A 13,801-nucleotide genomic window follows, 5' to 3' on the forward strand; every position below is an offset into this window, starting at 1 on the left:
ATATCTGCAACAAGAAGGTAAGAGAGATAGAGAACTACACAATCATATACACTAACACATAATAATATTAATAATAATTATAATAAACCATTCTTATAAAGCGCATATCACAAAAATAAATTTAAGTCCCTATGCGCTCAGACCTTAATTGTGACATTGGTAAGTTACCCTGATACCGTTCACGTGTAAAGGTAATGACTACCTAGGCCCTGTCTTTTAAAGAGTAACTATTAATCTAAATCGTGAACATCGTAAGTCCTTCAATCAATCGCAAGTTTGCAGTCTGCTATCTCTTATGTACATAGTTACGATTGATATCAATCGCAATTAAGTTGCGATTGATATCAACTCTTAATAACACGGGGCCCTGGAGTCCAGTCCAAGAACTGCATAGACTTGACTCTGCTGAAGAAAAAATTGAACAGCTTTACTAGGTGTAGCTTTTGCGGCTCTTTGTGTCGTGCAGTGCCAATAATTTAGCATCCAGCTGGGTTGATGCTTCATATCAGACACAGTTGGTTCATTTCAAACTGCTGATTATTGGAGCTGGGTCAGGTTTGTGGGAGGGGGGGGGGTGGGGGTTCAAGAGGAGAACTACCATCCTGTAAACAAGGATTCAGCCAAATGTTCATTAAAATTTGCAGCATAAGACCTGGAACAAACTCTCCAGTGTTCATACACAGCTCCAAATCATACCCAACGGATGCAAATTTTATACCGATTTTGATGTTGGTTTTGACTGTTTGTTTGTTTTTGATGCAAGAAAAGAAGTGTCATTCTTATTCTTATAAGTAAGCAATAAGCAACCAGGGGACTGGCAACTTTTAGTCCTCTCTCTGAGGGACTTGGCAATGAGGATAAATGCCTTAGCAAAGAGCACTAGCACATCAACTTGGTTTCAAACACGGGAACTCTCGGTCAAAAAAAAATATTGTACTTTGTGTTGTGTTAAAGGCCCACTGCACTACTTGTAGCTACTTGCGCCCTCTATATAACAAACAATGCCTAATCGGTGACCATTGGTCCCCCATGATCCTCTTTTTCTTATGTTAACTGAGAGCTGAGTTGATGAGATAACCACCTGTCCAGTGACCTTGCAGGGCGGTCTAATCCCTTCTGTAAACTATGGCAGATAAGCTTTAAAGTTTTTCTATTGAATAAAAACACCTCCCCCCCCCCTAATCTGCAAGCACAGACCCTAATTTGACACTTTACCAACAAATCATTGTGCCTTGAGAGAAGCCTAGCCCAGCTACCTACTGGTTGTGTCAAGCAGCTACAGTACATGGCCTATGGTAGTCTGGTAGTGCAGACTCACTTTTACGACTGACCAGGGTTTGTGCCTGCTACAGTACATGGCCTATGGTGGTCTTATAGTGCAGACTCACTTTTACGACTGACCAGGGTTTGTGCCTGCAGACTACCCCCCCCCCCCTCCCCCCCCCCCCCCCCCAAAAAAAAAATATATATATATATATATATATAGATAGATATATATCTTGAATACGCAACCACTGCTCAACCACTGAACCATTGTGCTTGAACTAAACATTCCAATTACTCTGCTTTTCTTTCTTCAGCTCACGAAGGAACGATGGTCCATGGCTTGACCATGCTGTCCAGGTGGTGCTCCAAGTCATCTACGGAGCTCCCTCCCAAGCTGATCAGTACACACCCTTACTTATATGCTAGATGATCAACCTTTTCTGATCTATACCTTTAATTGCTCTGCTTTTCTTTCTCCAGCCCATGAAGGAACGATGGTCCATGGTTTGACCATGCTGTCCAGATGGTGCTCCAAGTCATCTACAGATCTCCCTCCCAAGCTTATCCAATGGTTCCAGAAGGCTATGACTCAGAAGCAGTCGACGGCAGCCACCAGGAACGGCTGCATCAGGGTCATGCTAAACGCCCTCAAGGGTAAGACCGATACACCAGGGGGGGCGTTTCACAAAACTTGTCATCATTGACAAATGACATTTTTTGTTATAGGCCACTGAAATCCTTGCTTCTTATTGGTTATCAGCAGATTAGTCACTGATTTTTGTCATTTGACATTGAAAAAAGGCTTTGTGAAATGGGTCCCAGGGGGGCGTTTCACAAAACTTGTCATCAGTGACAAATGACAGTTTTTGTTATAAGCTAGTGAAATCCTTGCTTCTGATTGGTTATCAGCAGATTTGTCACTGATTTTTGTCATTTGTCATTGAAAAAAGGCTTTGTAAAATGGCCCCCCAGGACACCACCAAACCACTCCTAAAACAGACCAATAACCAGGGCTATGTAATTGTAATGGAAATGTACTGTTGATGTAATGTGATGATGATGATGATGATGATGATGATGATGATGATGATGATGATGATGATGATGATGATGATGATGATGAGGAGGAGGAGGAGGAGGAGGAGGAGGAGGAGGAGGAGGAGGAGGAGGAGGAGGAGGAGGAGGAGGAGGAGGAGGAGGAGGAGGAGGAGGAGGAGGAGGAGGAGGAGGAGGAGGAGGGGGGGGGAGGGGGAGGGGGAGGAGGAGGAGGAGGAGGAGGAGGGAGGGAGGGAGGGAGGGAGGGAGGGAGAGAGAGAGGGGGGGTAGTAGAATCATTTCCCGTTTCACAGGAGATGCCCTGATCTATTGTTGATGATGATTTTTTTTATGATAACGATAACGCTTATGATGATGATAGTGCTTTTGATGATTATAATGTTTATGATGATAATGTTGTTGATGATAACATTTATTAAGTTAGTACAATCATTCCCCGTTTCCCAGGTGACACCCTGATCCATGGGATAGAGATCATCCCACTCCTGCAATCATCCTTAGAGAAAGCTCAGCAGCAACCTAACCATGCTGCCATGGTGACAGAAGCTCTATCAGCAGCCTGCCTTCTTGTCAGGCTGTCAACATCTGATGTACAAGCAGGTAAGGGATCATTCAGGTGACATAGAAGTGAGGCTTCATTGGCAGTTTTGGTGGATAGAGAAGGAGTACAATCAAAGCTGTCCAGTATATCCAGTATATTGTCTGTTCAGAGCAAAAAGGGAGTAAACCATGTGATATAATAATAATATTGAGCTTTAATATTCATCTGCGATGTCTCTAAGCACTTTACAGATATACTACTACCCCGTTCACACTGTGTGCACAATCTCCATTTCCCAGGGAGTGATAGAGTATATGGGTTAATGCCCTTCTGGCTCCAAACAGATGCTATGAAATGTGATAATTTACATGATTGTTTACTGCTGAGACATTTTTTCCCTTTCCCATTTCCCTTGAAGTCTGATATTTTGTCCAATCTGTGTTATGGAAGCAATCTAACATCCATTTAAAAAAATGCTGACAAGCAAAGGAAAAATAAGGTTCCCTTCATTTGTAAGATGTGTTATCAGTCTATAAATCTCATAAAAGTAACAAGATTAACTAACATGGAAAACCTGATCGTTTGATTAATTTGATAGTTATTATCTATATTATTGGAAAGTAATCGTCGGGTATCATATTCTATTATTGCAGAAAACAAAGTCAGTTTTCTTTGGCCTGTCATCCTTGATGAGAAGAAACAGCTGTTAACATCAGATAAATTCCTTTCAGTTGCATCAGAAGATGGTAAGTATACTCTAGTTGCCATGGTAATACAGTCAAATCTGGATATAAAGTCTGCTCACGACAGATTAAATATTATCTTTTAGTACAGTCTAACCTGTATGTATCTTAAACTCAAGTCTGCTTATCGTATTGCTGAACTGATCCACTTCTTAAATTTATTAGTTTGTTTCATTAATTTCATTTCTGACAACAACAAAAAATCTTTTTTTCTTTCTTTTTTAAAACTCTTTTGTATTGAAAGTATTGTCATGAAAAAAAGACACTAATGATTTCGTTTTAATTTTTAATGTGATGTAATATAGTATATCCATATAAATAAAGATTTATATTGTTTTTCAAGCCTGCTTACTGTATTCCTGATTAGGTCATTTGCTAATTTCTGTGGATTGATTTTCTTTATGGCAGCTCTCCTTACTCTTGTTGAGATGACAGAACGCTTGTTGACTGATCATGTGCCGCTGATCAAACCAGGAGTAGAGAGGTATGTTGAGGCTTATATATTTATTTACTTAGAGACAAAGGAAGTAAGAAATACCACCATCGAGTGCCAAGGATAGCCAGAAGGCAACTAATTCCTGTTTCTCACTAGCCAGTGTTTTATTAGGCACAGGAGAACTCTCTACACAAAGGTCAATTTATATTGGGTATAATCTTTGTCTGAAGAAATGATTTTGAGCATCCCCTTTGGGAGCTATTACACATTTTTCATGGAATTTTCTATAAAAAAAAAATACATCAGTCATAGCTAACCAATTACTAAGGACCTGCTTATGGGATTGAGGTTTTATCACCAAAAATTCAACCCTCCTATACTTAATTTGTTTCTCACAAATAATTCATAGTTCAAAGAATCCTCATCTTCTCACCTGTACGTTCTACTACACATGCTCTGGTGAAGCTTGCTCAGTGGTCATTTCCATACTCTAAGCAAATTTCTAACTTCAACCCTAGATCATACTCTATATTTCATTTTATTCCTTAACCCTACTACTCCAAAATCAATTGTAATTCTAACCCTACCATATATATATCAGGTGAAATAAATCCAAGAGCAAATGTCAGATCATGCTTATCTAATCGCTAGGCTATATCACCTTTGTTCTATCTGGTTTCAGGTCTTACCATAGAGCTCTGGTGTCATGTCTTATCCATTCCAACTGGCGGGTTAGGAAGGCTGCCAAACAAATGATCAAAAAGCTTCTCTCCACTCCTAAATCAGCCATCAAGCTCTCTCTCAAACTCCTACAGGAATTCAGACCACTGCTCAACGCACAAAAGGTGAGACACTTTCAGGTTTTCAGTAGGCCTGTCTTCATCAGCTCGAGATTGCCAAATATCCGGCTATTTTAACTATCCTGATCGCAAATTATCCAGCTAATTTGTGTCTTCATCAGCCCACAGTTGCAATTAGCAGGATATTTGGGCGAGATAATCATTCCAAGATATCTTGGGCTACTTTGCAAAATATCTCGCTATTTGTCTGGTGCGTTTTCACCAGCCTGAAGACTCGCTTTATGCACAAATGCTGAGCAAAATATCTCAGCTCCAGTTTCGAGTTTGAGGTTGAGTCTCGAGCTGGGGAAGACGCGATTTGTAACTTCGGGCTTATTTCCCAAATCAGAAATAGCGGTCTATTTGGCAAATTCGAGCTGATGAGGACATACCTAGTGATGCTAGTTTCAGACTTTCTCTCATAAAATGAGAGGTTTTAAGTCTATCATCACAATGTTTAGCCAACACTCTTCACATGTTGTCTTGTTACATCATCATAGTGATGCTTGTCCTATCTACAAATCCCCTCACGGTGCTTCTGGACTTCGAGAGCTCTATGATGAGACAATCAGTTGGCTCAATAAGGATCTTCCTATCTAGATGATGTACTCCCTGATATTCTTTGTACGAACGAACAAACAAGCGTTCTTATTTTATAGGGACATCAAATTCCCTGTAAAGTCAGGAACTATGAAAAGATAATGCTTTACAAATGATTAAACATTGCTTTTTCTTTGTATTCGGACTAATTGTAAATACTGCTTAATATTTCTATGAAGATATTTCTAAATGTAGAGATTATGAGGGATTTATGACAGGATATAGAGAAGAATAAAGTTGAAATATTTTGCATGTATGTACCTAGTTAGGAGCAACAATCTTCAACAAAATGATTTCAAAACTATGAATCTCTTTAATACATAACCTCACCTGTTTCTGATTAAAATATTTATTTCTTTTGACCAGTAATTTAATTTGAGACGGTGATATCAATTTGATACCATTATATTTCAGATAAAGGCAGGCTAAGACCAGAGGTGCTAGTCTCTGATGTCCGATCTTTTGTACCAAATACTAAGGAGGATGAGATTAATTCACCAGTGATGTTTTTACATACCATACATGACCAGTAATCCGCCAAAAATGTCAGGAATGATTATGTCTTCATTTTATGGTATACCATTGGATGTTTCAGATACAGGTGTAGAGATTTAGGTCTCTTACCAGAATTCTGTATAGCTTCTGAGACCATGATATCATCAATTTGATAAAATTATATTTCAGCCACTGGACAGCTGTGCAGAGAGTGCCACACCCGAGGATACCGGCAGGGTAAGACCAGACGTGCTGGTCTCCGGTATCAAGTCCCTGGTACCTGGAACCAAGGAGGAGGATGAGATCCCTTCATCTCAGATGGTTGAGCTTGCAGTCGACTCTCTTCTTATCGACACCCATCATCCGCTCATAGGTAAGTCCCTTCTCAAGTTTCTTAAAGCCCATCTGTACTAGTGTACAGGCGGGATTAGACCACCCTGCAAGGTCACTGGACAGGTGGTTATCTCATCAAATCAGCTCTCAATTAACATAAGAAAAAGAGGATCATGGGGGACCAATGGTCACCGATTAGGCATTGTTTGTTATATAGAGGGAGCAAGTAGCTACAAGTAGTACAGTGGGCCTTTAAAAGGGTATGAATCACCTTTAAAAACCATGCATGTACCGGTAGAATGTGTAGAATTGACTTTTTTTAAAATTCATGTTGCGTTCTCTGGGTTAATTGGTAAGGGCTATGATGAAAATGAAGGGTTACATAAAAACACTGTGCACAAACCCAAGTCAGACTATGTTTCCATGCAGGCCCTGTTCTATGTGAGCGGGTACAGGTGTGCCGCCTACTATATTCACAAGTGTTTATTGCGGTGCTAAGCAAATGAATGAGAACAGAAACGAAAAATAGTCCGGTACTACGCAATGGAGGGTATCGCAGCTGGCCAGATGCGAAGTATGTCCAATCATAACATTCACGATATCCGGGGTTAACGAAATGCAGTGAGAACAGCGGGAATTTTCTTATTCCGGAATAGGCGCTAATACGGGACTAACAAAAGCGTGTGTGAAAAGCCAAAAAAAATAGTCCGGGGTTAAGGATAGTACGGGGCTAAGCAAAGTCCGGGGTTATGCAAAACCGGTGTGAAAAGAGTATAAGGGATCCGAATGCCATCCAGCTGTCATCCTTCACAAATTTCAAAGTTTTCCTGCAAGACTCTCTTGTGACAAATAACTCAGGAACTGTTGTTCATATTGTAACCAAAGTTGAATCAGATATGCAATTTGGGGGAAGTTCATGCTATGGTCCTGTTGAGGGTCTCAATGAATGGCAAAAGATGTGTTCTTTAGGTACATTGGTAAAGTAAATCTCAAAGATAATCATAGGTAATTAATCATTTATAGAGTTTATCAGTAATGAAGTAAGTAATATCACACAAATGTTTAAATTATTTCTTACCATTCTGAAGTCAAACATTTTGGTTGTATTTACAGCTGCATTCAGGCAATCCCGCTGGGGATATTTAGTCTCTGGACTAGTCTGTGATTTAACTTGATTTATATCGGAAAACCAAGCGGACATCTTGGCTCTCTTGACATTTCTTAAATATTTAAATCATTACAATCTATTCAAAAGTCTATCCTATTTGTATCTTCAGCTGCAGTCCAGCCATCCCTGTGGGGTGATATTGTCTCTGGTCTAGTACCTGATCTACTCGGATTCATATCAGAAAGTCAAGCAGACATCTTGAGTCTCTTACTAGAGAAGGAGAAAGCTTCTGAGGTGAGTTCTAAAGGTAGCATTCAGCAGGCACTCCTGCAGTACCCCTCCCCCCCCCCCCCCCCGCCACCCCGTAACACACACATAGAATCTGACACGACTTCTGCTGAACACAGTTTTTATAGTCACTGACCTCTGATTTCCTTCATACTCATACATTTTCTTTAGTTTATTTGTTTTTATAATAATTTATTCTATAGTTCTTGCTGGATTCTTATACAGTATTTTAGATGTTAATTAATGATATTCTGGGATGAGTCATTCTATTATTCCTTTGAAAATCAAGGGTGCTTTCAAGCACTTTTTTCATAAGGGGTCAAGGCCGCCTTATTCTTTTATAGTACCCTTGACTCTGTGTATAATAATTTGCATCTATGCTGTATTTGTTATTGTATGTGTATATGCTTTTATTGGAATTAAATAAAATTTGAATTTGAACTGGATTTAAGATAACCCTGTTCCTTATTAGTGAATTTGCTTTAATGATGTACTGCTGCTGTCAAGTCTGTGATATTTGCAAAATCATTTCTAAATTGAATCTGCTTGACCACGAAATCTGTCCTATGCCATTTCACCCTTTCTCACAGGCCGCTCAAAACGCTATGAAGAGTTTAGCCTTCATTGCACCTCAACACATTCTACCGCCCTTCATCAATCAATTCATCAGTTGCCTTGGCAACCCAGGCTTTGTGGGTATCACCTTGGAGGAGTTTGACATTTACAGGACACCAGAGGGCGTCCTACATGATGAGTCAGTCATTGAAAAGTAAGACTTTGGGGATGATTTTGGTATACTTAAAGATAAAATTGAGTTATGGTCGTGCGATTGCATTGTGAAAGAAACGTTGTGCAATCGATCAGATAAGGTTGATCATCTAGCATATAAGTATTGGTGTGTACTGCAACGTTCTGGAATCATCAAAAGGATAAGAAATTTGGCCCAGTCTTGGTAAAGTTTTAAGCATTGTACACAGAAAGATGTATATGGGACTACACAAACATGTGGCATAAAAATCTGTCCCGATTTTTATGATGTTACATGCCATATTTAGAATATCAAGGCATTTGAAGAGCCATGCTTTTCAGGGAACATTTCTTATCTGATGTTCTTCCACACTTGCATATTACAATGATAACGCTCACAAATTATTTTTCACCTCTTCCAAGAACTCAACCTTATATATATTTGATATCTGTAACTACTTTTGCATAAAATGACTCCATCTAGTTGTCAGATGCAAATCTAAGTAATTAAAAAGAGAAAAACAAAATGGAAATAGTCAATCTCTTATACATTATACATTTGTGATCATGAAGGTTCAAGAAGAATGATCTTTCCCAATCAATAAACAAACTACCTGAGGGATGTAATTTCTTATAATCACTCTTGTTTTCCAACCTTAATCGTTTTGCACCTTAGGAATGCTGAGAAGCTGGACATAGGTTCAATGAAACGAGAGAACAAGGCGTATTCCTATCCTATCTTTTCCAAACCATAAACAAACTATCTGAGGGATGTAATGTCATAATCATTTTTATTTTACAACCTTAATCAGGAATGCTGAGAAGCTGGACATTGGTTCAATGAAACGAGAAAACAAGGCATACTCCTACAAGGAACAACTCCTGGAGATTGAGCTCAAGAAGGTAAGAGGGAGACAGACTGCGAAGATACTTTTTAATAGAATAAACGGCCTAAGATAAAAGGCTGGATCCTTTTCTTCAATATTACTTCTGCTTCTACTTCTCACAAAGATTATAAGTAGAACTTCACTCTAAGTTGGACTTAGATATTATGGAGAGCCATTTGTAGCCTTATAATGAAATATATGCAAAAGCAAATACAAGTATTTTAGACTTTTCATAAATTCCACATCAAGAACATGAAATCTCCCATGATAATAGAAAATATGAATGACTTGAATCCACATTTTATGCCTTTTGAAATAACTTTTACAAAATATATTCAAGGATGCTAACAGCTTTCCATAATTGTTAAGTCCAACTTAGAGATAAGCTCAACTTAAATTTTTTGTCAAACACCCCCTTGGTATATTGCCAAGTGTTTGGAATGTCCCATCTGATGAAGAGGAGCATCTACTGTTTTTTTTCCCTTCAGATTTGAACTTCCAAAAAGAAACCTAACAACTGTAAGAAGAGTCAAGCCACACACATGAAGCATAATGTTGATAATAAAACTGCTCAATTCATAGACACATTTACCCTTACTAATTCTGATGTTATGTACAATCATTATAAAATATTTTACTCATGAACTTACTTTGATTAATTTTACATGTTTATGTAACAATTTGATTGTAGCACATCGTTATTTGTATATTTATGTATCAGACTTGACAGTTTCTTTGAATTTGTGTACATTGTTTCTACCGTTGTTTTCTATCTATTTGTATTTTCATATTAGGAGATTGAGAGAGAACGTGCCCAGAAGGGAATAAAGGTGGAGGTCAAACTGACCAAGAAACAAGAAGAGGCTAAGAAAGTTCAACTAGCCAAGGAAGGTGAAATAAGAAAGAAACTACAAGAGGTAAGACAGAAAGAATATAATTTAATAATAATTATTAATCATTTTGTCTATCTATGCTATTCAATAATGTTTCTGTGGGCAAGGTATCACAGTTCATGAACCCTACACTTGTCTTGGTTCCTATTTATTGTGTGAACAAGCTGTGCATGTAACTTGAAAGCAATTATATCAGGAACAAAAATTGGCATCACTTGAATTGGTATATCTGTAAAAAAGGATGTTTATTTGGTTAAAAGTTGGATTACAGTCTATTTGTAGAAAGTTGTGTTTTTCTCAGCACTCAAACTTGAACATAGAATGATCTTGAAACAGGAAGTGACAAAAACAGAACAGAAATTTATTCACAGACATATATTTCATCGTAAAAGAGAGCCCCCTCCCCGCTCTATAAAGAATTATTTAATGTAAGTCATAATAAGAAACACCTGGGCCTTGATATTAATTGCAACTTTCAATTGCAACTATGTACATAAGAGAGAGGAGATTGCAAACCTGTGATTGAAAAGAGGACTTGCGATTGATGTTAATCAATCGCAACTCTTTGTAAGACAGGGACTTGTTATATATGAAGGCCCTCATTTTTCAATTTCATTGAAAATAAAACTAGAAAATAATGCATCTTCAATATCCTCCTTCTTCTCCAGCTGAATGATGAGATTGAGCCTGCATCCAAGCTCCTGGTAGCAGCCGTGAAAGGCAACCCGTACGGTCTGAGGAAGCACATCCCAACCCTCATCAATAACATCTTCACTCTCTCCTCGTCACCCATCGCTGCCCCACACCTGGCTCAAGTCTTCTTGGCCCTTGCTGATTGCGCCTTTGAAGCAGACCAGAGAACTCTAGGTCAGTGGCAAGCAAGCCTCATAATTTCCCGATTCATATCGGTTTCCCCCCAAAAAAAAATCCTATTTTTTTTTTAAAGAAAAATGGATAGTCCCTGAGATTGATGTAAATCCAGTTTAAAATTAGATGCTGTTTTGTCATGACTTGCTTGAACACCTTGCGCAAGCGCTTAGATTTCTTTCTTTTTAAACTCTCACTATCGCTCCTGATAGAAAGGTTTTTATCGTATTAGTTACACATTGTTCCTATCCTGTGCATGATAATTTCCTATTTTGTTGCAAACTGTGCCATAAAAGTTGCAATTCGACTTGTTTTGGACTGTGACTGTAAAAGTGTATTGATGGAAATATAACCAAGGTATACAAACCTGAATTTTTGTTTTATTGAGACAGAATTTAGGATATGTCCAAGGTGAAACATGTAAATTGTATGTGACATGCATAGCCTACCTCAATTGCATATAGATGCATTATTAAGCATGATACACTAGTCATTAAACAATTCATGTGATATATTTGAGTTTACGTGATTCTACAGCGGTAAGGTTCACAATTTTATGAAAATACTAGTACTAGTATGAATAAAGAATATAAATGGGTTGGGAATGAATATACCATAGCATATCATGTATGATGAATAAAGCCCATGCAGAGTCACTAATGAAAGCTGTGTCATTATTAACTGATGTTTGCAGCCGACACTGTATCCTACTGCACACTACGCCTGAGCAAGCCAGCGTGCCCGATCGCTGAGAACTGGTGCACAATGAAACTGCCTACCATGGTGATCAACACCATCCTCAAATTGCACGGTGGGAAGGACGATGAGGACATCGATGACGGCGATGACTTCCTATCGATGGGCTCCGCCACTGTGTTTCCGGCTCCGTCGTTTGCTTATTTCTTCCGTCTCCTGCACCAGGTGCTCTACGACGGGGGTGTGGTCGTGAAGAAGGATGAGAAGAACGTAAAGAGGGCGCTGGCCATTCTCTCCTCACATTGTAACCTGAGGAGTAGTATGGAGGAAGAGGAAGAGAGCGATGTCATCGATGAGGTAAGACTGTCATCATTATCATTATCATTATCATTACCATTATCATCATCATCATCGTTGTCGTCATCATCATTGTAATCATTATCATCATCAACATTATGGTCATTATCGACATCATTATCTTCATCATTTTCATCATTTTCATCATCATCATCATTTTCATCATCATCAACATTATCGTCATTATCGACATCAACATTGTAATCATCATCATCATCATCATCATCATCATCATCATCATCATCATCATCATCATTTTCATCTGCACTATACAAGAATGAAAAAATATTTATTTAATGTTTTGGAGGAAGAATGAAGCTGGAGAGGAGTAGAAGAAGTCTGAATTGAAGAAAACCATAAAAAGAAGAGATGATGATGATGTAATGAATAAGAAAAATCTATTGTTCCACAGGGGTATACTGTAACCTTTTCACAAGTTTTCACATGTGTCAGCCATATCCATTTTGTACATTTTTAGAATGTAAAAAAAAGCTTGGAGAAGCTAAAAATAAAAGATGAAAGACAGTGAAAGGAAGAAGTTTTAGTGTCAGGTAAATTATTTACATTGTATAATCATCATCTTTCTTTCCTCTATCCTCCTATCAGAGCGGACCTGAGCTGCTACCACGCCACGAGATGCTATCCCTCCTCTTCCGTCTGATCGGTATCGGAGGTGTCCAGCAGCAGAGGGTAGCAGATGAAGCGATAGTGGAGCTATGCCGTAGTGCTAGCGGTGATATGGGTTGTACCGTGGCTGAGACGGATGAGATTGATGTGATACTCAAGGCCATGACTAGCCCTGTCCTGGAAGTCAGAGTGGCTACCCTCAAGGTACAACATCCCTCTGTGGTTGAAACAGATTGCTGAAAGACATGAAGTAGTGGGTCTGTCTGCATGAGCCCCATGTTAAAATTTTGAAGTTTGGGGGGTAATGACTACCATTTTCCATGTGTCCTGAGAGCGAGTACCCGAGGAGGAGATCCTATGACTGCAAACAGAATTTTCATAACGTTTTGATGCACATCTTTATTTTGAACTTAAAAATGGTAGGTTCAAAATGCAGTAATCAGAGTGATTGGATGGTTGTTTGTGTAAATGTTCCTGACAACCATCCTATGGGCTTGGTATCTCTGATGTGTTCTGGGCACCTGCTAGTTTTGAGCCATCCATATTTGTTAAATGAGTGTTAAATATTATGTTGAATATTAATCCTTCGTTACCTTGTTTCTTGACAGGGACTCCGAGAGCTTCTGCTGGTGCTCCCGACCCAGGACTCGGATGACCCTCAGGGTATGAGGATTGCACAGAGGATCTGGTGTGCTAGGAAGGACGTTGACATTGAAGTTCGGACATTAGCAGACGAGTAAGACAAATAATTGTGCTCTTCTAAGGATCATAACAGTCAAAAGGGTGTTTACTCCTATGCTAAGCTCCTCTAAAGTGTTTGGAGCCCCAAAATTTAATGGCAAAATTTAACTTAAATCGTATCATAATGTAAAAGAGGATGTCATTCAAGACATCATTCTGCAAGGATTTTTAAAAACAAATGTGTTTGAAGTCGAATATTAATGAAAAAATACAAAAAAATATTAGAGGGGCTCTAAACACGAGTGGTAAAAAGGCCTGATGAAAACCCGATTTAAATCGGT

The 13,801-nt window shown here is 38.8% G+C and overlaps 1 protein-coding gene across 1 annotated transcript in view; it reads left to right on the forward strand.

Moving 5' to 3' along the window:
* LOC583423 (eIF-2-alpha kinase activator GCN1) overlaps positions 1 to 13,801 on the forward strand; it is a 53,145-nt gene that overhangs the window by 6,136 nt on the left and 33,208 nt on the right. The window contains exons 11-24 of the mRNA XM_030992460.1: positions 1,747 to 1,920; positions 2,770 to 2,922; positions 3,517 to 3,609; positions 4,015 to 4,090; positions 4,725 to 4,887; positions 6,166 to 6,349; positions 7,587 to 7,711; positions 8,296 to 8,474; positions 9,265 to 9,355; positions 10,134 to 10,256; positions 10,901 to 11,099; positions 11,794 to 12,152; positions 12,759 to 12,983; positions 13,388 to 13,515. Coding sequence (XP_030848320.1) covers positions 1,747 to 1,920; positions 2,770 to 2,922; positions 3,517 to 3,609; positions 4,015 to 4,090; positions 4,725 to 4,887; positions 6,166 to 6,349; positions 7,587 to 7,711; positions 8,296 to 8,474; positions 9,265 to 9,355; positions 10,134 to 10,256; positions 10,901 to 11,099; positions 11,794 to 12,152; positions 12,759 to 12,983; positions 13,388 to 13,515 — 2,272 coding nt within the window. The remainder of the gene's footprint in view (positions 1 to 1,746; positions 1,921 to 2,769; positions 2,923 to 3,516; positions 3,610 to 4,014; positions 4,091 to 4,724; positions 4,888 to 6,165; positions 6,350 to 7,586; positions 7,712 to 8,295; positions 8,475 to 9,264; positions 9,356 to 10,133; positions 10,257 to 10,900; positions 11,100 to 11,793; positions 12,153 to 12,758; positions 12,984 to 13,387; positions 13,516 to 13,801) is intronic.

This window comes from Strongylocentrotus purpuratus, unplaced genomic scaffold (assembly GCF_000002235.5).
Source record: "Strongylocentrotus purpuratus isolate Spur 01 unplaced genomic scaffold, Spur_5.0 spur5_scaffold_2, whole genome shotgun sequence".
NCBI lineage: Eukaryota > Metazoa > Echinodermata > Echinoidea > Camarodonta > Strongylocentrotidae > Strongylocentrotus > Strongylocentrotus purpuratus.